The 24,968-nt window shown below is 55.3% G+C and overlaps 2 protein-coding genes across 4 annotated transcripts in view; one reads left to right on the top strand and one right to left on the bottom strand.

The window, feature by feature from the left end:
• Positions 1-3,841: 3,841 nt before the first annotated feature.
• Positions 3,842-24,300, top strand: CHERP (calcium homeostasis endoplasmic reticulum protein). Its single transcript, XM_079916099.1, has 17 exons — positions 3,842-4,095; positions 4,405-4,578; positions 8,556-8,740; positions 9,850-9,987; positions 10,248-10,399; positions 11,970-12,081; positions 12,191-12,280; positions 13,582-13,834; positions 16,594-16,769; positions 18,576-19,011; positions 20,326-20,564; positions 21,584-21,717; positions 22,396-22,482; positions 22,884-23,027; positions 23,114-23,230; positions 23,718-23,812; positions 24,089-24,300. The coding sequence occupies exons 1-17, from the start codon at positions 4,071-4,073 to the stop codon at positions 24,280-24,282; spliced, it is 2,751 nt and encodes a 916-aa protein (XP_079772225.1). The 5' UTR covers positions 3,842-4,070; the 3' UTR covers positions 24,283-24,300.
• Positions 16,969-24,968, bottom strand: part of LOC307183506 (uncharacterized protein C19orf44) — a 31,053-nt gene continuing 23,053 nt past the window's right edge. The window contains exon 9 of one of the 3 annotated variants that reach the window (XM_079916103.1): positions 16,969-17,143. The gene's annotated coding sequence lies outside the window, so the exon portion shown is untranslated. Of the gene's footprint in view, positions 17,144-23,029; positions 23,294-24,279; positions 24,405-24,968 lie in introns of those variants that run through there. The other 2 variants (XM_079916102.1, XM_079916104.1) reach the window with 2 other exon arrangements.

Here is a 24,968-nt window from a genome sequence, read left to right as displayed (position 1 = left end):
CCTCTGGAGAGGATATATGCACTTTTTTCAAAACTGCCATATTGTGCCAAGTACAGGAAACAGATACGTAAGCCTTCTACCCTCAGAGCACTCAGCTTAATTTATGGATGTGTGACTAAGGAGCACACAAGTGCTGTGTTGGAGGCGGGGCAGAAAATGCTAAAGGAAGTACAGGGTAATTATTCAAGCGGCATATGGGAATGTTTTGGCTTGCATTTTCAATTCACAGAGTATTTTATTTGCACATTTTATATTATATATGCTTGTTTAACTATCAGGACCCAAGAGGCAGGTATTAGCCCTATTTTACAGAGGGAAATGGCAACAGAGAAAGTCAGGCTTGGCCCATGGAACACGCCTGGAACCCAAGTGTCTGACTCCAAGCCCAGGGCCCTTTGCCCTGCAAAGCAGCCTCAATGAAGTGAGTGGTTTTGTTTTTCCTCACGTTTGTCATACACTCCGAAGAGGAGCTGGTGCAATCAAAGGGGATCCTTTCAATTCAGTTGCCTCGGCCACACTGCTAAAGTAAGACCCTGAAGGAGCCCTGATGTCCAGATGACCCAAGTCACTTTGCAGTTGTCTGCTGTGGTTCCAGCAGGGCCTCAAGAGGCTCTGCTGGGGATGGTGTCACTGCCTTATAAGTCAGGCAGGGCCAGGTTTAAGGACAGCCTCATTGCTCAGATGCCAGAGCCCGAACCCCTCCTCAGGGATGTCTGCTCCCAGACACTGGACTCCTCCTTTCTCTCCCCAGGGCAGCTCCTTTGTGACCAGAAGTTCGTTTGGTGACACATGATCAGGCCCAAGGAATGCTCATGTCTAGGACAGGACAGGACCACCTTCTCTGTTCCCACAGGACATTCCTCCTGCCATGGCTTCAGCTAGTTGATCACATGGGATTCAGTTACTGCAGATGAGGTGACAGTCACACCAAGCTTTGCTTTACTGAGACCATAGGTCTAGATGGGCCTAGATTTCCTCAGTCAACCCCCTACTTTTTTTAGTAACAACTTTTCTGGTCTATATATTTTTATAGTCTATATATCTTTTAAGTTAGAAAAAAATTATTAAAGCCAAAAAATTATCTAGACTATACAGATGTCAAAAAGAATGGGATAAAGAACAACTTCCAAAATATATTGCTGAGATATATAAAGGTGCTTGTGAATAGTTTACTTCTGAAAAGATACACAGGAAGCTGGACACAGCAGTTGCCGCTGGAGAGGATATATGCACTTTTTTCAAAACTGGCATACTGTGCATATTATTTTGTAAACTGCTTTAAAAAAATATGCTAGAAACGTTTCCCTTGTTACTAAATATCCCTTGATTCTGTCTGTGTACATGGTATTATAAGATGTGCTACAATTAACCAACCCCTACTGCTGCACATTAAATACTATTTTAATGGGATGAGTTTGCAGCGCACAATGTTGCACATGCTTCTAATCTAGGATAAATTCCTCACAGCACATTTGCAGGACCGAAGTGGGTATGCGTGTGGGTTTTAAATTCTTTCCTTTTTCCTTGTTAGGTGGGCCCCTCAGCAAGTTCATCTCACCAAGGGGGGTGCATTTTACTTGCTTACTTAAGAGTTTTGTTCCCAGGTCCTTGGAGACCATGTCGGTCTGCAGGAGCCTCTACTTCTAGCAACTCTCTCTACTGCTTTCTCCTGACCAACGAATTCTGATTTGGCCCACTGAAAGGAGCCTGGGGGAGGCCTTGTGATGCTTACATATCCAGTCTCAAATGGCATTTTAAACACTATGAGATGAATGTATGATAGCAGTAGTCATGGGTGTACAACCTTTCTGGTGGACAGTTGAGCAACGTCAGCATTAAAAGTGCAAACCCTTTGACCACAAGATCTATGTATACACTAAAACTTTTAATAGTGGTTTAAAAGTAGAACCAACTCGAGAGACTCCATGGTGTCTGGCTTCAAAAAATTATGGTAAATCCACACCACATTGCTCTATGCAGTCATTAAAAATGACCAGATTTGTAACGTGTTTTGGTTCACAGATCCCGTTAAGAATCTGATAAGTGCTGTGTATCTTCAACTCACAAAAACGAGTGCTATCTCTGAAATCTATCCGTGGTGGATCAGAAGTTAAAGCTTCTTGATACAGTTCTTTACTGGCATGGAAAAATCACACTATCCAGATTACTGAGCATTTACTAAACAGAACATTCCCCCTGCCTGGACTGTTCACATAGCTGGTTCCGGAGTGGGATCTCAGTGCAAACCTCACCGCCCAAGGGCCTTCTCAGATAACCCTATCAGTGTAGGCACCACCCTCCTCCCTTATCATGGTCTTAGCACCCTCTGTTTTCCTCAATAACACCTTTGAGATGATATATTTGTTTACTGATCTATGGGTCTCTCTGCCTACCCAGACCGTGGGCTCATGAGAGCAAGAACTTAGGTCTGACTTGTTCATTGTTTCATCCACAAGCAACATCCAACCTGCCTTTTTTTGTTGTTTTTTTGTGGTACGCGGGCCTCTCACTGTTGTGGCCTCTCCCGTTGCGGAGCACAGGCTCCGGACGCGCAGGCTCAGCGGCCATGGCTCACGGGCCCAGCCGCTCCACGGCATGTGGGATCTTCCAGGACCGGGGCACGAACACGCGTCCCCTGCATCGGCAGGCGGACTCTCCACCACTGCACCACCAGGGAAGCCCCAACCTGCCTTTTTGTGAACCAAGAATGGTCTTTACAGGTGAACATTTGCAATCAATTGATGACAGGAAAGACTGACTTGGAATCCCCAGAAAAGCATTCCATTCTTCTCATTAGACCTAAATTATTTAAACTGTACTCAATTGCTATATTTTATATTCCACCAATAAAAAGTGTTCTGGACATTTTTCTCTTTGGTTATATAAGCACTACACAATAGCCTCAATTTTGGCTCTTGGCCAGAAGAGCCTAAAATATTTGCTATCTGGCCCTTTATAGAAAACGTTTGCCAGCCTCTGGTCTAAGGCAATACCTGACGTACAGGAGACAATCCATAAGCGTCAGAAGTTACGTAGCAACAAAAAAGAAATGTATCTAAAACACAAAGATATATATTTTCATAAAATACAGAGGTATAGCCAACTAAAGTGTTAATGTTAACGGCGAGAGTCACATTACGGGGCAAGTCCACAGTCTACATTTCCCTAATGTTTGCTGCGGCTTGTTAATTTCCCCCACAATTAGCATGCGTTATCTTTACCATCATCGTTTTGGATGCAACGTAAATGCATCTTGCAGGATGGCGCCCTGCCCTCCGGACGCGCAGTGTAGAAGGCCCAGCACCCGTAGGTCCTGGACGCTCACTCCTTCCCCGCTGCTTGAATGACTGCACAGAAGCCACACGAGCCCCAAAGAGGCGCACTCAGTCTGAGGCCGGCGGGGGTGCGGGTGGGGTCCGCTCGCCCTAAAGTCTTCCTTATCAAAACGTTTGATCGAGGGAAAGAAATCGAGCGGGAGGCTCTTTTGAACCTCAATAAGCTCAGTTACATCCCCGCCAAGCCCATAGCCTCCCGGTTCTGCTTCTGCTTCCGGGCGGCCCCGGGAGCATGTGACAGGCGTCGCGGCCCAGGAGCCGCCCAGACGCACCTCACCTCGTATTTTCCTTACCGCCGCCCCGCGAGGAGGAAACAGGCCTTGACCGGGGCAGGAACACCCCAGGCTCCCTAGTCCCGCGGAGAACGAGGCCGGCCAAGCCTTCCGGTTGCAACGCTGAGCTGAGAAAACGCCCCGGCCGCGGCTAACAGCCGTCCGCTCAGTTCTAGCAGCTCCTGGGCGTCGCACGACAACAGCCCACTCCGCACATGCGCGAGAAAACCCTTGCGCGTACACTTCGCTGGCCCCTCCTGCGCGCCCGGCCTCGCGCGGCTTCTTCCCTCCCGCCTTGTGCCCTCACTTCCGGGGTTTCCCGGCGACGGCCGTAAGTGGCGGGCGGAAGCAGCCCGCGAGGCCAGCCGTAAAAGGCTCCCTCGCGCCACTTCCGGCCGGCTTCCGCAGACGGCCCTGGTGGGTGATCGAGTGGTGGTGGAGGACGTTCCCCGCGGCCGGAGCCATGGAGATGCCGCTGCCGCCCGATGGTGAGGCCCAGCCCGGGCTCGGGGGCCGTTTCTCTCTCCCCGGAATCCCTTGTTGACCCGCCCCGCCTTTCGGGGTCCCCGGGCCTAGGAGGGGGCGGGGCTCGGCCTCCCGGGTTCGCCTGCGGCCTCTCCCGCGGATCCCCGCATTCCCGGAGCGCTTCTGGCCCCTATCGGGACCCGTACAAGGGCGGCTGCTCCTGGGCCCACCCCTAGGGACCCCGGCCCCGCGGACGCGGGCCGGGAAGCCAGGGCCCCCGGATTTGGGCGGTCCTCGCTGACGCTCCGCGTGGCCTTTTCTCCGTCTTCCAGACCAGGAACTCCGAAATGTCATCGACAAGCTGGCCCAGTTCGTGGCCCGGAACGGTCCCGAGTTTGAAAAGATGACTATGGAGAAGCAGAAGGATAACCCGAAATTCTCGTTTCTGTTCGGAGGCGAGTTCTACAGTTACTACAAGTGCAAGTTGGCTCTAGAGCAGCAGCAGCGTGAGTCCTCGCCAGCTCTCAGGGCGCCCTCTCGAACGAATCCTTTCTCTGGTTCCAATTTCGGGCTCTGCCACAAAACGCCTTCTTTTGGGTCGCATGCTATTTCTCTGTGAAAATGAGTTAGTTTGGCCTTCACGATTCTTTCGGCTGTTCCCACAGCCCTGCGGCTGCAGGGCCCGAGTGTCATGGAGATCGAGGTTATCGATTCTCCTTCTGGGCTCCAGATCAGGGATTTCTGTTGTTTTGCAAACATGATGACTGAGATCAGCGAGTAGAGTGACTGCTTCAGTGTTTTCCAGGGAGGAAGTGATAGAAGCCGGACTGGGTGGGACCCTCCTGGCAGGTACCGTCCAGCCCCCTTTGCGGGCTCTCCGTCGGTCCAGCAAGGTTTTTGTGCATTTCAGATGGTTGCAGTCCAGATCAAAACTAATTGTCCTGTGGGCTTTAGTTCTTTGCAGCTGTTTATGTTCACTGGTTTGGGCTTCAAGGTTCCGGCTTGAAATTAAGAGAATTTAAGATGAGGTCAGTTATCCTAGCTGGTCTTTGAATAACAGATAGATAGTCCCTGAGTTCACATCTGTATTGTTCAGTAGCAAATCTCTAGCTTCTAGATAACGTTGTGTTTCAGATTGCCAAGTAGGTGGACATTGAAAGGTGAATGCTCCCTGGACTACAAGCTCCCTGAGGCCAACCAGACCTTGTTTGGGTCAGTGTTGTGCCCAATAGGTAGCAGGTAGTAGGTGATCGATAGTTTGTAAGACATAGCAAAGTACAGTGGCTTGAACAAGCACAGTGTGTTTTGAGAGCCAGGAGAGGAATCATAAGAGGCCTAGCATAGCTGGAGTGTAGATGTGTGTAGATGGGGGAGGGGGTTGATCTGGAGTGGGAAAGTTTCCAGGGGAAAGTTTGGGTTTTCTTCTTTAATCCAGGGGTTCTTCTGGTGCCTGTTTAAGGTTTGAGATGAGGGTGGGGAAGATTTCAGGTTGCCTAGGCAAAATGTACCCATTTATGTGTTTCTGGAGCAACCGTTCCTTAGCCCCAGCACGTCAACTTTAAAACTTCTGCTGTAGGCAGTGGGAAGCCACAAGGGAGGTTGAAACAAGGGAGAGGTGGGTCGGGTTTGTGTGGCCTGCGTGGAGAACAGGCTGGAGGGAGCGTGAGTGGAGGCTGGGATGGCAGTTGGTGGTAAAGTCTGAATTGAGTCGGTGAGTTGAGTAAAGGCAGTGGGCTTGGGGACAGGTGGGGTTAAGGGGTAGAATCTGTGAACTGAAGCGCCAGTTGGATATTGATGCCGGTGGCATAACTGGGCAGGGGAGGATGGTGTTTGGGTTCGAGTGACCATGAGGTGAGAGCTGCTTCCCCTGCGAGGGGAGCACTCCCACCCTGAAAGTCAGAATTCGGGGGCTGCTTGGGACTTGGTGCCATAATGGGGGGAAGTTGGGGTGTTTCTAGCAGGGGAAGATCAGGACTCAGGAAATGCTTTCTGCAGGTAAGAATATCTCCGTTGCCATTAAAGTCCATGTCAGAGTTAGACACACGGAAACTGAGGAGCCAGGAGTGTTGGGATGGAGGCACGAGCCTTAGGAGGGGCTGGGAGGAGGGGGGCAAAAGCTCAGGGTGCCTGAAGCCCAGAGAAGGAGGGATTCTTGGAGCGGCCAGAAGTGAGGGTGCACAGCAGGGAGGGCTGGCTTACCAAGGACTTAGGATTTCTGGAAGCTTTGGGGAAGCTGTAGAACGGTTTCAGAACTGTGTTCTGGAGCAGGGCTAGCCACTCTGTAGCCAGCCCTTCACCCTGGTGGTTTGAGAAGACTGAGTCCTGGGACCGCTTGAGGTTGGCGCCTCACAGACTCTGGTGAAGGACTGTTTTTTGTTTTTTTCTGATCTGTTGCAAAAAGTACAGTTTGGCAAAGTACAATAAAAATGTGAACAATGATGGGAGTTCCCTGGCGGTCCAGTGGTTAGGACTTGGCGCTTTCACTGCCAGGGCCCAGGTTCGATCCCTGCTCGGGGAGCTAAGATCCCGAAAGTCACGTGGCATGACCAAGAAAAGAAAAAAATGGGGAAAAAAACATGCATCATGAAACATCAAATTGCTGTAAAAGTGCCAAAACACTCCCTCGCCATTTCTGTGCTTGTCTAGTCTTGGCGTCACCTGGGGCTGGCCCTTGAACCACACTTTGAGCAGCGGCACTACAGCCGCAGAGTAGAGAAGGAGAGGGGAGGCAGGACTGGATGCAGGGAAACCAGTTCCCAGGTTGATGCAGGTGACAGCAGAGTCATGGCAGTGATGGCGGGACACAGATAGATTGGCATGTGATCTAGGAGGGTGACTTGACTGTGTGGGGCAGCTTGTTAGTGTGAAGTGCAAGGGAGAGAAAGGTGCATGAACCTTCTCACTTCTGGCTCGGGTACGTGGCGTAGCTGTGCCAGCCACGGGTCAGAAGGGGAGCTTTGGAGGGGGTGGAACGCAGGGTGAGAGGGAACCCATGCCTGTTTGAGGTGCCTGTGGAAAGCAGTGGCTATTTGGTCTGTAATTAGACCCAAAGCTTGAGGAATCCAGGATGGCGATGATAGATTTAGGGGTCATAGAGTGCACTTTATAACTGCAGCCACAGGAAGATGTCATGTTCCCCTAGGGGCTTGCTCAGAGGAGGGGGCTTAATTCTCAGACCGGGCATCTCAGTATGTGAGGGTCGGATAGAGGAAGAAGGGGCCAAGGGGATGGCCACACCGGCCACGTGAGACAAGGAGCTGAGACGGGGCCATCAGGCTGAGTGGGGATGACCGCAGTGGCTTTGGGGGTGGGGTGGGTGGGCGGAGCCAGACCTCCGTGGGTTGAGATAAAGGGGAGATGAAGAATTGAAGATGAATCTTGGTTGTAAAATTGTCGAGAGCGGGGCATGGATGAAGAGGGAGCTTTTGAAGATCAAAGACTTGGGTGTGTTTAGATGTTGCTGGGGCAGAGTTAGTAAAGAGAGAAAATGAAGGAAGGAGAGCGAGAGGACACATTTCCTGAAGCAGCGTCTCTGGGAGGGTAGGATCCAGAGCGCAAGTCAGGGGGTGGGGGTGGTCCCATAAGGTGCCTTTGGTGAAGGCCTGCCTCAGACCTAAGCAATGGTGGGCCCTGGATGACACCCCCCACCCCACCGTCCTTTTATGGCTCTGTCCAAAGGCTGGGCCCCCTTAGAGTGGGACTCAGAAGGGCTCCAGCAGAGCGTGGTCACGCTCAGACCAGCCGAGGCCCAAATGCAGAGGGGGAGGCCATCTTGTCCAGGGACCCTTCCCCCAAGTCCTCCCCTCCCGTCTCATCTGGCGAGGTTTGGGGCCTGCACCTGCCCAATGCAATCTCCTGCTAGCAGGATAGGGCATCCCACGTCGCCTCAATATGGATTGACCCTTGAATGCAGAGGAGTAGAGTCAGTGGAAGGAAGGCAAAGGGTGGGGTGTAGGGGGGCCACAGCATGTGTCGGGTGCTGCCGTAGGGCCGCAGGTGCGTGGGTTTGCTGGTCGCCATCCAGAGGTCCGGTGGCTTTGCTGTCTTGAACGGGGAGAGCAGACTGGGGGACAGCAGGCGTTAGAAATAGCTGCGGAGGTTGCTGGGGGTTGAGAGACTCCCTCGGGGAGGGGCTGTTGCTTCAGGCCCAGGCAAGGTGTGGAGAAGGTGGAGGGGGTGGGCTCAGGCTTCCTCTGGGCCGAAGGACAGTGGGCAAGGCTGGACGGTGTTGGCTAACGAGTGGTGAGATGACAGTCCCAAAGGTCTCCGAGGAGAGGACGAGCAGGAAGGCAGAAGGGATCCAGGGCTAGGCCCCATGATACAGGGCACGCATGGCGGCGGCACGTCGCAGGGGTCCCTCTTCTGGGTGGCGAGTATAGGGAGGGGAGCCCCCGGGGCTCAGAGCTGCCCAAGAGGCGGCCAAGGGGATACCTGGACCCCAGCCACCTCCTCACAGGGGCCACCTCTCCTCCTCTCCTGCCAGTCATCTGCAAGCAGCAGGCCCCAGAGCTGGAAGCGGCCACGGCCCTGCCACCGCTGCCACAGCCCCCGCTGGCCCCCGCGGCGCCCATCCCGCCAGCCCAGGGCACCCCATCCATGGACGAGCTCATCCAGCAGAGCCAGTGGAACCTGCAGCAGCAGGAGCAGCACCTGCTGGCCCTCAGACAGGTACGGGCCGGCCCCTCCCCCTCCCCCGCCCCTCTTGACCTGAGGTGGGTACCCAGAGTTCACCCTCTGTGCCTCAGTTTTTGTATCTGTACATTGACGCTAATATTCGGTGTCAGCGCTGAGGACGGGGATGTCCCGTTGTCCAGGGCTCGGCGCCTGACAGTCATTATCCCTCCAGTGCTGCCACCGCCCATGTTGTGTTTAGCTTGACCCCGATGCTGGACACGGAGGTTGCTTCTCATCCCAGTGAGGTCACTGCACGAGCTTTGATACCCACACACCCGTTGTGCTGGAGTGGATGTGACAAGTGAGACTGCACATTGGAAATTGTGTGACAGAGAATCCAGGTGGCCTCTGGTGCCACTGGCACCAGCTCCTGCTAGTTAGGTCACTCCAAGCTGTTGTGGGGAAGGACCCTTTTGTCCCAATCCATCACAGTCTGGTACTTTGGCCAAATACAATAGGATAAGTTGCCAGAAACATAAGATGGATGAAAAGATATCTGAAACGCCAGCCCCAATTTTAGTACTGGATCAAGACGTAAGTTACGGTTGTATTATTGAAAACAAAACGCTCCAGAATGCTTACCCTCAGTTTCCATACGGAGCTCGTCACAGACTGGGCAGTCTGGCTTCAGCCAGCCCTGGGCTGACTGCCTGTCCCCCCAGCAGCACCGGGTCTCAGCCATATCTCAGTTTGCTAACCTAACGGGCAGAAGTCTGGCGTCATGTTTTAACTTCGGACTCCCTGGTTGCTAGTGAGGTTGTTCTGCTTTTACTTGACTGGTGACTGTTTATATTTGTCCTCGCCATACCGTGTTCACACCTGCCACTCATTTTTCTTTCTTTTTTTGGTGAATTGATGTGCAGAGGTTCCTTGTTCCTCTGGGTCTTAATCTTTCTGTCTGTCATCTCCGGGGAGACATTGTATCCCCCTGTATCTTGTCTGGCTTTATCCTCTGCCTGCTCTGCGTGTTACAGCCATGACTTACAGATGCGTGTCTCAGGCTTTGGGCGTGAGTGTTGGGGGCAGGGCACTGATGGGCCAGCCTGGCTGGGCCTGGGCCAAGGTTCCTCCTCACACAGTCTCGGTCCCACTTGGCCTTTTAGGAGCAGGTGACAGCAGCCGTGGCCCACGCGGTGGAACAGCAGATGCAGAAGCTCCTGGAGGAGACCCAGCTGGACATGAACGAGTTTGACAACCTGTTGCAGCCCATCATCGACACCTGCACCAAAGATGCCATCTCGGTGAGGGCGGGGTGGGGCTGGGGGCGTGCTCCCAGAACCTGGTGCTCCTGACTAGGTGGGAGCTCCTGCAGCCAGTCTGGGCCAGGGCTGCTCTAGGGGCACCCCGTCTCCGCATCCCCTTCCCTCATGAGCACTTCCGTGGGCTCCCCCACCAAGAAAGGTGGAAGGCAGGCAGAGGCCGTCCGACATTCCCGGGCGTCTGTACACACTTTGGCCTGGAGAAGGCCAGCCCCACTCACCCACCACCCTGGCTGTTGCAGGCTGGGAAGAACTGGATGTTCAGCAACGCCAAGTCCCCACCTCACTGCGAGCTGATGGCGGGCCACCTCCGGAACCGCATCACGGCCGATGGGGCGCACTTCGAGCTGCGGCTGCACCTCATCTACTTGATCAATGATGTGCTGCACCACTGGTGAGGGCCCTGCCAGCTCCGCCTTCCCTCCTGCTCCTTCTCCCTCTCCCGGCCGATGCTCTGCGCTCCAGAGCCTGGCCTGTCCCGGGACTGGGAACCACTCTTCCGAAGACCCAGGGGGAGGGTCGGTCTGAGCCACAAGCCCTCCATCGGGAGGACAGCCACCCGCACCCCCCACCACCTCAGCCACTACCCCAGACCTCTCGCCCCACCTGGGGCCGCTGTCCCCTCACTCCCTGCTCTCAGGGCAGTTTCTGGGTGTTTTTCAGTGTCTCTGTCAGCTGCCAGCTCCCTTTCACTGACCTATGCACACCCCAGTCACCTGACTCTGCTCTGCTTCAGGAACCTTCCCATAGGGTCCCCCTGGCTGACCCTCTGCCCCCCACCCCCACCCCCCAGCCCTCCTAAGGCCAGGCCAGTGTTTACTTCCACATGGCCTCTTCGGTGCCTTTTGACAAAGGTTAAGTCGAGAAACAAGATGCCTAGGCCAGAGACAGGGGAAAGCTCGTGGTGCTAGTAAGGCTAGCCTGTAGCTGTGAAGACTGGCTGCCACATTTGTCTTTGAACTTGGCTGGCTGGGGGACAGCTCCTGTGAGGGCAGCAGACTCAGACCCAGGTCTTGCCCCTTCTGCCCACGTGCAGCCGGGCCCTGCCCCTCCCTGCTTCATGTGCCATGTGGGCGGTTCCGGTGTCACTCCGCGCTCCCTACATCACTTTCCCCTATTTCTCTGCCATTGGGAAATAAGTAGCTGTTCGGAACCTTGTCTGCCTCCTGCTCCGCCAGCCGCTCCGCTGACTCAGGGCAGATCTGCAGAGACAGCCCTGTTTCTGGCACTTCTCCAGCCACCCGCTTCCTGAGCCTCACTGTCTGGAAGCCCAGTGCGGCTCGCCCCGTCCTCCTGCCTGGGCTGCCCTCCCTCCCCCAACCTGGCTTCCCGGCCCTGGGCACTTGCTGCTCTCTCCGAGCTCCCTCTGGTGAGCTCGCCTCTGAGAGGGGTTCTAGCTGCCCACCTTCTTCCCCGGGCTCTGCCACCTCATTGTACAGCTGCGGGCCCTCCACGCTCATTTATGCGGCCTGCCCCCCGAGAGGCCGCCTCACCCTGTCAGGCCTCAGGCTCCTAGGCATCTGGCAGCCCGCACACTCCCTCTGCCTCGTGGAAGGTGGGGTCCCAGCCCAGGTTTCCTCGTGCCTAGGGGGTGACAGTGCCGAGTGAGGCTGCATGGACAAGGCCCTATACCTACAGCAACCCCAGCTCAGCCTTTGTGGGCAGCTGGGGCTCTCACAGGCCTGCGTCTGTCCATCCTTATGCCACCCTGGGAGAGAAGGGTTATCTTACTGATAAGGGGACCAGGGTGAGAGGCCTTGCTCTGAAAGTCCCCAGGCTGTGTTCTTTCCCTCCTCCCACTGCCGTCCATCCATCTTGTGGGGAGCCCAGCCCTTGTCCCAGCCGGGTTGGGGGCCCGTGTCCCAAGAAGGCAGAGGGTGCTGTGGCTGGAGCCGCGATGGTAACGGGCGCGTGGCCGGGTCCCGCCCCAGGGCCCTGACGCGCGGAAGGTCTCTCCCTCACAGCCAGCGCAAGCAGGCCCGGGAGCTGCTGGCCGCCCTGCAGAAGGTCGTGGTGCCCATCTACTGTACCAGCTTCTTGGCCGTGGAGGAGGACAAGCAGCAGAAGATTGCCCGGGTACAAGGGGCAGCCGGCGGGGGGCGGGGGGGCAGGAGATGAGCAGGGGCTAGGGGGGTGGCACTCGTTTTTCCCCTGACATGGCCTTTCCCTCCTCCCCAACGTCCAGCTCCTGCAGCTCTGGGAGAAGAACGGCTACTTTGACGACTCCATCATCCAGCAGTTACAGAGCCCGGCCCTGGGGCTCGGCCAGTACCAGGTGTGTGCTGCTCCCTGAAGTTGGGGGCTGGGCACCACCCGTAGGGTGGTGACCTCAGAGTCCTGGTGGCATTTTCCCAGCTGGACTCCCCGGCGTGCCCCTGGGGTGGTGGTGAGGGGTGGGAGGCAGAGTCTGAGGAGCAGCTTCGGGGGCCCCCACCCCGTCCACAGCAGCCAGTGAGCCCTCCCAGGCGAGCCCGCCAGACTTTTCCTGGTGAGCTTGTGACCAGGTTACCTGCTTTAGGCTCTGCTCTCAGGGGTGCCTTTGGCCCATTTGCTCTGGTCCTCCAGGTGTGATGGGAGCATGAGGAAACCCTGGCATAGTCTAGGCTGCCACAGTCATCGTGTTGTGCACGGTGTCCCGTGTGCACATCTTCTCTCTGAGGGGGCATCTGCTCAGAGGTCGGGGTCGCAGAGCAGGGAGAGGAGGGCCGGATCTCCTTGGTCACCTCTCCTGTGGTGCCGGCGTTGCTATCCCATCTACAGCTGCTTGGGTGAAAGGCACAGTTCACACCCCCTTTTCCCAGGCCGGAAGATGTCTTCCTGCACAGGTCTGGTTGAATGTGAGAAGCTATATGTTGACCGTTTCCTCTGTGATGCTCCTGACTGCCACCCTCCCTACAGGGGAGAAGCTTTCATGCTCAGAAAGGCAAATGAGGAAAGTACATTTCAGACTTTTTCTAAGTTTTACTCCCTTTTTTTAATTGATGAATAAAAATGGGCTCATACCAAATAAAAATGGGCTCATACCACCATACCACAGTGATATTCACTGCTTTTCTCCTATTGAGATGGCGGTAGCAGCTCATGGTTACTGAGTCACCCAAGTTCCTTTCACTGCATTTTCCCCGAGTCCTCGGAGGTAGGCCCCGTTATTGTCCAATTTTACAGGTGAGGAAGTTGAGGCTCCGGGGAGGTTGTGACTTGCTCAAAGCCATACAGTGAGTAAGAAGTACCGCCTGTGAGCATGTCCTAGGACGTTTGTCAGTGGTGGGATTTTAATGTCTGCGTGGCACTCCAGGGCACGGCTGTCCTTGCTTATTCGCATTGTTAGGGAATTCTAAACTGCCCAGCACCAAAAGTCACCAAGTCCGGCTAGATTGAGATGCTCTGTGGTTGTCAAGCTCAAGTTGATTGTTTTACGTGACAATCGCCTGCTTGCCCTGGGTCCCTGGGCCTTGCTGCCCGTAGCATCACCCCAACCTTCTGGGTGCTCCCCAGGCATTTGTCCCCGTGCTGCTCCATAGGGTCTCGGACCTTGAGTCTCATGTCCTGAGTGCCGGCTGCCCTGCTCTCCATCAGGCAACCCTCATCAATGAGTACTCCTCGGTGGTCCAGCCAGTGCAGCTGGCCTTCCAGCAGCAGATCCAGACCCTCAAGACACAGCATGAGGAGTTTGTCAACAGCCTGGCCCAGCAGCAGCAGCAGCAGCAGCAGCCGCAGCCGCAGATCCAGATGCCGCAAATGGAAGCTGAAGTCAAGGCCACGCCGCCGCCGCCTGCGCCGCCCCCCGCCCCCACGCCTGCCCCGGCCATCCCGCCAACCACCCAGCCTGGTACGTGGCTCCCTGAGCACCTGCCCCCAGGAGGCAGCCTCCAGAAAGCAGTCTCCTCCCCCAGGAAGGGGTCTGGTTCTGTGGTCTCAGGCCCAATCCGAGGAGCAGATTCTAATCTATTTACAAGCACCAGGCAGGTAATTTCACAGGTAAGTGTAACCACGCCCTTACAACTGAGACAGTTCTCCTATACAAACCATCCCAGAGAATGGAGAGGAAAGCTCTCTAAGTCAATTTTCGAGGCTAGGATAACTGATACCAGATGGACATGGACAGGGAAAGAAAGAAAAATGTAACCTAGTGTCACTTCTGAGCAAAGATGAAGAATTAGTAAATATTGCGTTGGCCAAAAGGTTCGTTCGGTTTTTTCCATAAGATGGCTCTGATAGCACTTAGTTGTCTTTAACTTCATTCAAAACAATTTTGTTAGATTGTATGTGACAGCTGTCATATCAGCGTGCATTTTAAAAAAGACATCAAAATTGGTGAATTTTTGTGTAGCCCGTTTAATACTGAAGATAGAAAAAAAAAAAAAAGCAACATTTTCGACATATTACAGTTTATCATTTCAAGAAAGGTAAAAACACAACCGAAATGCAAAAAAAGATTTCTGCAGTGTATAGAGAAGGTGCTGTGACTGATCAAAACGTGTCAAAGGTGGTTTGCGAAATTTCGTGCTGGAGATATCTCGCTGGATGGTGCTCCACCATCGGGTAGACCAGTTGAAGTTGATAAAGATCAGATTAAGACATTAATTGAGAACAATCAACGTTATACCACGCGGGAGATAGCCAGCATACTCAGAACATCCAAATCAAGCGTTGAAAATCATTTGCACTAACTTGGTTATGTTAATCGCTTTGATGTTTGGGTTCTACATAAGTTAAGTGAAAAAACCTTCTTGACCGTATTTCTGCATGCAATTCTCTACTTAAACATAATGAAAACGTTCCGTTCTTAAAACATGTGACGGGCGATGAAAAGTAGATACTGTACAATAGTGTGGAAAGGAAGAGATTGTGGGGCAAGTGAAATGAACCACCACCAACCACACCAAAGGCCGGTCTTCATTCAAAGAAGGTGACATTGTGTATATGGTGGGATTGGAAGGGAGTCCTCTATTATGAGCTTCTTCGGAAAACCAAACGATTAATTCCAACAAGTACTGCTCCCAGTTAGACCAAATGAAAGCAGCACTCGACGAAAAGCGTCCAGAGTTAGTCAACAGAAAATGCATGATCTTCCATCAGGATAACACAAGACTGCATGCTTCTTTGATGACTAGCCAAAAACTGTTAATAGCTTGGCTGGGAAGTTCTGATTCATCCGCTGTGTTCACCAGACGTTGCACCTTCGGATTTCCATTTATTTTGGTCTTTACAAAATTCTCTTAATGGAAAAATTTTCAATTCCCTGGAACACTGTAAAAGGCACCTGGAACAGTCCTTTGCTCAAAAAGATAAAAAGTTTTGGGAAGATGGAATTACGAAGTTGCCTGAAAAATGGCAGGAGGTAGTGGAACAAAAGGGTCAATACATTGTTCAGTAAAGGTCTTGGGGCTTCCCTGGTGGCGTATTGGTCGAGTCTGCCTGCCGATGCAGGGGACACGGGTTTGAGCCCTGATCTGGGAGGATCCCACATGCTGCGGAGCAGCTGGGCCCGTGAGCCACAACTACTGAGCCTGCGTTTCTGGAGCCTGTGCTCCGCAAGAGGAGAGGCCACGACAGTGAGAGGCCTGCGCACCACACGAAGACTGGCCCCGCTCGCCACACCTACAGAAAGCCCTTGCACAGAAACGAAGACCCGACACCACCAAAAATAAATAAATTAATTTTAAAAAAATAAAGTTTTTGGTGAAAATGAAAAACGTGTCTTTTATTTTTACTTAAAAACTGAAGGCATTTCTTGGCCAACCCAGTGAAGTCTTAGCAGGTGAAATCTAGCAAAGTATTTAAAAGATGTGTCATGACCAAATAGGATATGTCTCAGGAATATATAAGGATGGTTTAATACCAGAAAATCTAACATCAGATGGGAAGAAATCTTTCAACTACATGCAAAAAGGGTACTTAATAAAGAGATGATGGGGGCTTCCCTGGTGGCGCAGTGGTTAAGAATCCACCTGTCAATGCAGGGCACACGGGTTCGAGCCCTGGTCTGGGAAGATCCCACGTGCCGTGTAGCAACTAAGCCCGTGCGCCACAACTACTGAGCCTGCACTCTAGAGCCTTCAAGCCACAACTACTAAACCCGTGTGCCACAACTGCTGAACCCATGTGCCACAACTGCTGAACCCGTGTGCCACAACTACTGAAGCCCATGCGCCTAGAGCCCGTGCTCCGCAACAAGCGAAGCCACCACAATGAGAAGCCCGCGCACCGCAACGAAGAGTAGCCCCCGCTCGCTGCAACTAGAGAAAGCCTGCGCGTAGCAACAAAGACCCAGCGCGGCCAAAAATCAAATAAAAATTTTAATTGATAAAAATTATTGAGCAAAGTAAAATCAATATGGCTTATCGATCAATAAGTAGGATACTTATTGTAAAGCGTTCAAAGGAGTGAGGGGTGTTTCCTGGCCAAGGTCAGGCCTCTCTTCGTGTTGCCTTCCCGGAGGCAATGGCAGTTTTCAGTGGGGTCAAGAAGCAAGGGTTTAGTGGGCAGTAAGCCCAGCCTGGGTTGGCCCTGGGTGCTTGCTGAAGATCATTTCGGTTGGGGCCTCCTGCTGCCACCTTCTCTGAGTGCTTTTTTGCCTGGTTCTAGATGACAACAAGCCTCCTATCCAGATACCCGGCTCTTCCGAGTACGACGCCTCAGGAGGGGTCCAGGACCCTGCTGCCACCGGCCCCCGGGGCCCTGGGCCCCATGACCAGATCCCACCTAACAAGCCCCCGTGGTTTGACCAGCCTCACCCCGTTGCTCCTTGGGGCCAACAGCAGGTATCTCTTAGAACTTGTTGCAGGGTCAGGTGGGGCACACTTGGGTTCAACTGGACGGCAGGCAGGTGGGTGATGGCTGCTATGCGGGTTGATGGGCTTTTAGGGCTCCCTGGGCAACGAGGTTCTGCAGCAGGGCCTGGGGTTTGGGGGGGTGGCAAGAAGGTGATAGTCTCTCCGAAGTATGGGAACTGAGCTGGGAAGAAAGTTGGGCCTTTACATCCTTCCCGGGAGGTTTGGTTTTCTGGGCTTCTCTGTAACACAGGTCCCCATTTTCCTGTGAATGCTGAGAAGTTTCACACCATGAAGTACAGCAAGGCGATTTGTTTCCTTCCCTTTTTAACTCGTTTGACCAGCAGTGTCAACATCTCATCACCCTAGAAAGAACATGGTGCTTTCATAAGGAAAGGAAAGGTCAGAAATACCAGGCTAGCAGCATTTTGTGGGACTGGGGTGCTGGTCCATTCTTCTCTCCCTCCAGGTTCCTTGGAGTCAGAAACTTCTAGGCCAGGGCAGGGGTCATTCTCATCCAGCATAACATGACTGGAAAACACCCCGCAGCTTGCTCTCTGGCCACTGGACCTGGGTAGAGCAATCCGGTCTAGCTCTGGGTGTCCACTTGCCTCTCGACCAGGCATGGTGGACGTGGCCCTCCTGGTTGACCCTGTGTGGAGGGGGCGTAAGGGAGACAGTTCTGGGCTGGCAAGTGCAGTGTCATGGCTGTGAGTCCCCCCAGCCCACCCTCAGCTTCCGGACAAGAGATTTAACATCACAAAAGACGGGGCATCCCCACAAAGACAGCTCCCGCCTCTGGGTGCCTGCTGTGAGCCCTGCAGTGTTGGGTGCCCTCTCATGCGGGGGCACTTCCCTCCTTTCGTTGGTGTGGAAACAGATGCCCCTAGTGCCTCCCGGCTCAGTCTTTTTGGGGACCGGCAGGTTAGGCTCACAACAGTGGGGCTCCCCCACTGAAGGCCAGCAGTGCACCCACAGTCCACAATAGGAAACCACAGCCTGGGCTGCCCACGTGGTGTCTTACATATTGAAATAGCTGCCATATTGAAAATCTGCCTTCTTGGCTTCTCTTGAAAACCTGAGGGTGTGGCGGCCGGGGCCGGCCTCCCTGTGCTTGTGGTCAGTGGAGCCACCCAGCCCTGACCCTAGAGGAGGCCCTCTGGGCAGCCTCATCCAGGCACAGGCCACCCTGGCCCTGAGTTTGGGTTGCAGTCCTGGCTCTTTAAGTCTTCAAAGCAGCAGCTGGGCAAGCTCCAGGGCTTATGGTCTTCAACTTACAGAAAGCCATTTCCTGGAAACACAGCAGACTCTGAGATAAGGGTGTGAGAGGGCAGGTGACCCCAGGAGGCAGCGTAGGGAAGAGAAGTGACAGGGAAGGGAGAACAGGCAGGGACGGGGTGTCGTCAGGGCGGGCTCTGCCGTGGGCCCTGCGGCTCAGCCTCTGTGCCCTGGGAGTGGTGGGGCCGCACCCCTGCACTGTCCCACTGAGGGGCTCGTGGGCTGTTGTTCATCCCCCAGCTTCTATCAGGCATGGGGTCAGGGGGTGCTCCCCAGCCCAGGTGCAGGTACAGCACTTGAGAGTCTGGGCCTGGGGGACGGGCGGGCACCACAGCATCCTCTGCACGCGTCAGAGTGAAGGTGGCAGCGCCCAGCCAGGCTGTAGGCCTGCAGCTCCGGGGGGTGCTGTGCTTGGGGCCGGGCCACCTCCACCGCCGGAGACTGAGGTCGGCAGGTGTCTGCTGGGTGCCCCGCGTGCCCAGTGCAGGCTGGGTCTCACGTCTGCTCTTTGCCTTGCAGCCTCCTGAGCAGCCCCCCTACCCACACCACCAGGGCGGGCCGCCCCACTGCCCGCCCTGGAACAACAGCCACGAGGGAATGTGGGGCGAGCAGCGTGGGGACCCTGGCTGGAATGGCCAGCGCGACGCCCCCTGGAACAGTCAGCCCGACCCCAACTGGAACAACCAGTTCGAGGGTCCCTGGAACAGCCAGCACGAGCAGCCACCCTGGGGCGGGGGCCAGCGGGAGCCGCCCTTCCGCATGCAGCGGCCGCCACACTTCCGCGGGCCCTTCCCGCCCCACCAGCAGCACCCGCAGTTCAGCCAGCCGCCACACCCACACAACTTCAACCGCTTCCCGCCCCGCTTCATGCAGGACGACTTCCCCCCTCGGCACCCCTTCGAGCGGCCGCCCTACCCTCACCGCTTTGACTACCCTCAGGGGGACTTCCAAGCCGGTGAGTGCAAGGTCGCCCTCGGGGGCACCGTCCTCGGGCCAGGGATCACGTCCCTCTCCTGCCTTGTGATCCCTGAGAAGGTCAGATCACTCGCCGGCAGGGCCTGGAAGAGGCGCCTGAGGGACCGGCCTTCTGAGCGGGCTGGTGGCACTGCTGGCGGTCCTGCCGTGTGGCCTGGTGTGCCCTGAGCCAGGGTGACAGGAGGAGGGCCAGAGGAGCCCAGCTCAGTCCCTCAGGAAGGTGGGGAGAGGAGGGCAGACCGGCAACCCTGGTGTGGGCACCGCCAAGGCACCAGGCCAGCTATTGAGGTGTGAGGCCCTGTATCTCGCAAAAGAGGAAGGATGATGGGGTTCTGAAAGGAAAAGGAACTCCCTAGTCCCCACGGTGGACAGACAGGTAGTGAGCGAGCCACTGAGTCCAGGCCCGGCAGCCCTTGTGCCATTCCCTGCTCCTCGTCTTGCTGTTTTCGTCAGGTGTTCTGTTTTCTTTTTGAAGAATCTTTAGTTTTCTCGATCTTGTGTTTACTAAAAAATTTCATTTCAACTCTCCTACTCTTCAATCTTTATCCTCAAATCCATTCTTGGCTGTAAATTGAGCTTGGAGACCAGTAGCAGGTTTCTTGCTTGTGTGAGTGTCTTGGGGCTGCTGCAACAGAGTCCCATGGACTGGGTGCCTCCAACAACAGGGAATTCTTCTCTGACAGTTAGTTTTGGAGGCTGGAGGTCCGAGATTAAGGTGTCAGCGGGGTTGGTTTCTACTGAGGCCTCTCCCCGTGGCTTGTAGATGGCTGTCCTCTCCCTGTGTCTTCCCGTGGTCTTCTCTGTGTGTGTTTGTCTCTTAATCTCCTTTTCTTAGAAAGACATCAGTCAGTGTTGGATCAGGGCCCACTCATAGGACCTCATCTAAAGTAGTCTCATTACAGGCTCCATTCCCAAATGCAGTCACGGTCTGAGGTACTGGGGGTGAATTTGCAGGGGACACGGTTTGGCTCATAACATGGCTGTTTGAAGGTTATGTGATTTCCCTTGTGGTTCCTTCTTTCACCCGTGAGGTCTGTCAGGTGCTGCTATGGGTGCAGGACAGGCCACTCTGAGCCCCGGCTCCTCCCCCGTTGCTGTGTGGCCCTGAGCAGTGAATGAAGCAGCCGGAGGGTTGGTGCTGGGCAGGGCTGCCCAGGAAGTGGGTGTGGGTGTCCTTGCCCCACTCTGAGCCCCTTTCCACTGGCGCTTATTACCCTGGAGATCTCGACCGGGCTGTTGGCGTTGCCCAGCTCTCGACTTTGCGGTAGGCCTGAGTCAAGTTTCTGTTTTGCAGAGATGGGACCCCCTCACCACCATCCTGGCCACCGCATGCCTCACCCTGGGATCAACGAGCACCCACCTTGGGGTGGGCCCCAGCACCCTGACTTCGGCCCTCCTCCCCACGGCTTCAACGGGCAGCCCCCTCATATGCGGCGACAGGGCCCTCCCCACATCAACCACGACGACCCCAGCCTGGTCCCCAACGTGCCCTACTTCGATCTCCCTGCCGGGCTGATGGCCCCCCTTGTGAAGGTAATGTTGCAGAGTTGAATGCCAAGCTTAGCCTTGAATGCTCGGTCTCCACGTGGAAAGTTCACAGGTGGAACCCATTTCCCGATTGGCTACAAAACACTGCTTCCCAGGGCCCCTGCCCCTCTCATTTCCCGCACCCCAGCGAGCCTGACAAGTAGTCAGAGAGGATGTGCCTGAGCCAGCAGCACCGCCTCGCGTGCTCACATGTGGCTGCGAGCAAGGCCCGTGTCCCCCTCTGCTTCCTCCGAGCCTCCCTCCTGGGGCTGCAAGTTTGGTAGCTGCTCAGAGTGGGCTGGGCTGGGCGTGAGGTGCAGGTCCTCTTGGTCCTGGCCTTTGGAAGCCACCTTGCCCAGGGGCTGATGACAGGGATTTCTCAGAAAAGGGGTGGTCTCCAGCTGAGCAAGGTGAGCAAGGCAGGAGAGGGGGTCAGAAGGGAGCCAGGGCTGGGGCTCAGGGCGCTCTGAGGGTCATGCTGGCTGTACTGGTCACTGCCACTCCCCGGCCCCTCTGAGACATTAGCATACTGGAAGCTGAGACAGGTCACACTGGGGCAGCAAGGGGAGGCAGAGGGGCCAGCGGGGCTGCCCTCGGGGTAGGAGCTGGAGCAGAGAAAGGGGCACACAGCAGGGCCCCTGGGGTAGGCGCCTGGGCACAGGGCGGTGGTTGGCAGGGGAGGGTGTCTGGGATCCACGGCGTGTCGGTGAATTAACAGGGGTCTTTCCTTCACCTGAGCTTGGAGGCCACGTCTCCTCTGCATTTTTGTAGAGAGAATTCTGTAGCTTCTATCGACTTCCATGGAGCCCTCAACCACCCCATTTAGGAATTGAAGTACTGGTGTGGCCAAACCCTCCAGGAGGGTGGGGTTTCCCAGGAAGGACCGGATGAGGCACTCTGATGCGCAGGGCAACTGTGTCCTGCCCCCGGCTCTCCGGCTCTCCGGCTCCCCGACTCCCCCAGCCCCCGCAGTTCCCTGGATGGGCTCCAGCAGGGAGCAGTGACAGCTGTGTTCTCTGCTGCAGCTGGAAGACCACGAGTACAAGCCTTTGGATCCTAAAGACATCCGCCTCCCACCCCCCATGCCACCCAGTGAGAGGCTGCTGGCGGCAGTGGAGGCCTTCTACAGCCCTCCCTCACACGACAGACCCAGGAACAGGTACGGGGCTGCGGGAGACTAGGCGCTGGGGCTGGTGATGGGAGGGGAGGCCCCTGTCCCCTCTCCTGGCCCGTCTTCCTCAGTTTGCTTCACAAGAAAGACTCCGAACTGTCGCACCTTCCACCCAGGGCGGTGTGAGGCCCAGGTGAGAAAGTGTGGTTAGGAGATGCCGTTTCTCCCCCAGCTTGCGTGATGTGTGCCATAAATAAAAGGCCTTCACCACGTTAGCGACATCAGGACAAGAGCTTACCTCGGGGTCCCCTCCTCCAGCGGCCTCCTCGCTTCAGTTAAAATCGCCTTCTGCCCTGTTTGGGGCCACGGGCCTATCCACCTACAAACCAAGAGTTCCTCGTCCCCAGTTACAATAACCCTGAGACCCTCTTCAACTATTTGGAGAAAGCCCAGCGTGGAAAGGCGTGGGAGCCACGAAGCGCTGGGAGTGCAGTCCAGCCTCTCCACCTCCCAGCGGGCGGCCTGGCCTCTGGGCCTGGTCGCTCCTCTGAGAAGGGGCAGCCCTGTGGCAATGACCACCCGAGTGCTTTCTGTGCTGGGCCTTGCTCAGCATCCTGAGTGAAACAGGGAAGGCCTGTCGGGTAGGGCTTACTCCTGGTGACTTTTTCACAAGTTCCCTGTGGGAGAGAGGCTTGCGTTCATACAGGGGACGCCCATGTCTTACAGTGAAGGCTGGGAGCAGAACGGCCTCTATGAGTTCTTCCGAGCGAAAATGCGGGCCCGGCGGAGGAAAGGCCAGGAGAAGAGGAACAGGTAAGAGCGCACACGCCCACCCCACCACCTGTGTGGAGGTCAGGCCCCCGCAGTGCATCTCGTCCTAGGTCAGCTGGGAGCAAGCCCTGCCTTTGCCTGTGGCGAGCTGTGGTGTCGTGCCCGGCACAGGCAAAGGGGGGTCAGCTCTGGCCTCTGCCGGGGTCGTGGGCCTGGCACCCTACGATAAAGGTGCTGTGAGCCACCAGGAGCTGTTTCCCACAAGGCCGAAGTTAAAACACCAGTACGAGAGAGAAGCTTGCCATTGTCTGTATTCAACCCTGATGTGAAAGGGTGTGTCTGCACCTGGACTGGGCACATCAGGGGTCTTTTAGAGTTGGGGGTTGGGGCGGGCTGGGCGCAGTCCATGGAGGGGCTCCAGCTCACCAGGCCTGTCCCCGCAGCGGACCCTCAAGGTCTCGGAGCAGATCCAAAAGCCGAGGGCGCTCCTCCTCCCGCTCCAACTCGAGGTCCTCCAAGTCTTCCGGCTCCTATTCAAGGTCAAGGTCTCGTTCCTGCTCCCGTTCCTACTCCCGCTCCAGATCCAGGTAGGCAGGGCCCCGCCTCTCGGGATGCAAGGCCTGAGGCTCCTCAGCAGCTGCGCTGACCCGCCTCCTCTCCCCTGGCCCCGCAGGAGCCGCAGCCGATCACGCTCCTCACAAAGCCGCTCCCGGACCCGCTCGCGCTCTCGGTCCAAGTCCTATTCCCCGGGAAGGAGACGTCGGTCGCGGTCCAGGAGCCCCACCCCGCCGTAAGATTTCTGTCTTAACTGTCAGAATGACCTCTGGTAGCGCTGGAACCCTCTGATGCTTTGCTGTGAATGTTGAAACGTGTTGTTAGAAGACGCGCTGGCGGTGGCCCGCGCCAAGGCAGCACCTCGGGGCCCCTGAGCACTAGCACAGTGACAGTGGCACCTCATCTCACACCTCGCTGTTACCTCTGCAGTCACGTTGTAAAGCCTGAGGCAGTGGCTGCGCTCTCTATTTTCTAACCGTTTTACCGGTCCAGTGTGGCCTGGCTGTGCTGCTGAGTGTGAGGCAGGGGCCGCCGTCTTAGGGAACCCCCTTATCTGCCGGCGAAGAGGATAAAGAAGAAAGCTAGAGACACGAAATGTGTGTGTGTGTGTCCATCTCACGCTGGTGACCCTACGTATAAGCTACACGCTGTAATATTCTAAGTTTTCATTCCAATAAATGTATCAGCTCTTTTTTAAAAGACGTAACCTGTCTTAATTTTAGTTCCTCGGCTGGTCTGGGTTCTAATTCAGCACCTCCTATACCTGACTCCAGGCTCGGGGAAGAGAACAAAGGACATCAGATGCTGGTGAAAATGGGTAAGGTTCCTGGGAAGACAGAACAATCCGCTCTGGGCATTCAGGGTTGGGGGATGATGAAGTCAGAGGAAGCTCCAACTCATGACCAACTTCTGAGCCTGCAGGGTTTTTACTGAGCGTCCTTTCTTACTACCCTTAGTTCCCCATTTATAAACTGCACGTCTGCATGTCGTTTGACTCTCCAAACGCATTTCCATTTAACTTCATGTCAGGGTAAATGCACCACAATTTCAGCTTCCTCTGTGGGTCGTAACCACTCATCCCTCTCTTCTTCAGGCTGGAGTGGATCTGGCGGCCTCGGCGTGAAAGAGCAAGGAATCCAGGACCCCATCAAGGGGGGGGACGTCCGGGATAAGTGGGACCAGTACAAGGGCGTGGGTGTGGCTCTGGACGACCCCTACGAGAACTACCGCAGGAACAAGAGCTATTCCTTCATCGCCCGCATGAAGGCCAGGGACGAGTGCAAGTAGGCGCGGCGTGGGCAGGGAGCCACGCCAGTGGCCGGCCACCGGCAGTGAGGACGGTTGGACCCTTCTTGGCTTACTGGCAGTGGAAGATGGTAGGGACAGCTCGGTTCTCACACTGTCTCCATCTGTGGGGAGCGACAGAAGAGAAGGAAGACTTCGGCAGGCCTTGTGACGAGTGCCACACTTGATGGCGCGGAAGGCCCAGGCCCCACCTGCAAACCAGCTCTAACGTAGCAGCAAGAGTCACGAGGAGATGCCCAGCCAACTCGACCATGAGCTTATTTCCCTGGACAGTGAAGCGAGAAACATAAGGCCCCTGGATAAGAATTCTTGTCATCTGCAGGAACGGCTGTCTCACATCTCCCCTCAGCCTGAGCCTCTAAAACCAGCGGGAGTGCATGGAGGAGGGGCCCTGAGGGCACACGCCAGCCCAGCCCAAGGGGCCGGCCCTCCCACTCCCCCATCAGTTGTGTTGTGAGAAGGCTCAGGCCAGGCGCTGGTACTGCTCACTCTAAAAATGGAAAAACAAAACCTTTTTGATTTGCAAAGTTAAACAGGGTTTTCATTTTTACTCCAGATGGTTTAGTTTTAGAAAAAAATACTGATCTAGGTTGATACCCAGTGAGATAATTTGAAACCTGATTCCTCTGAGACATACTAGCCCTTAGTTACTTAAGCTGTTTAAGTTG

The sequence above is a fragment of the Stenella coeruleoalba genome (assembly GCF_951394435.1).
Source record: "Stenella coeruleoalba genome assembly, chromosome: 3".
NCBI classification, from domain to species: domain Eukaryota; kingdom Metazoa; phylum Chordata; class Mammalia; order Artiodactyla; family Delphinidae; genus Stenella; species Stenella coeruleoalba.
This window is presented reverse-complemented; position numbering and strand designations above follow the sequence as displayed.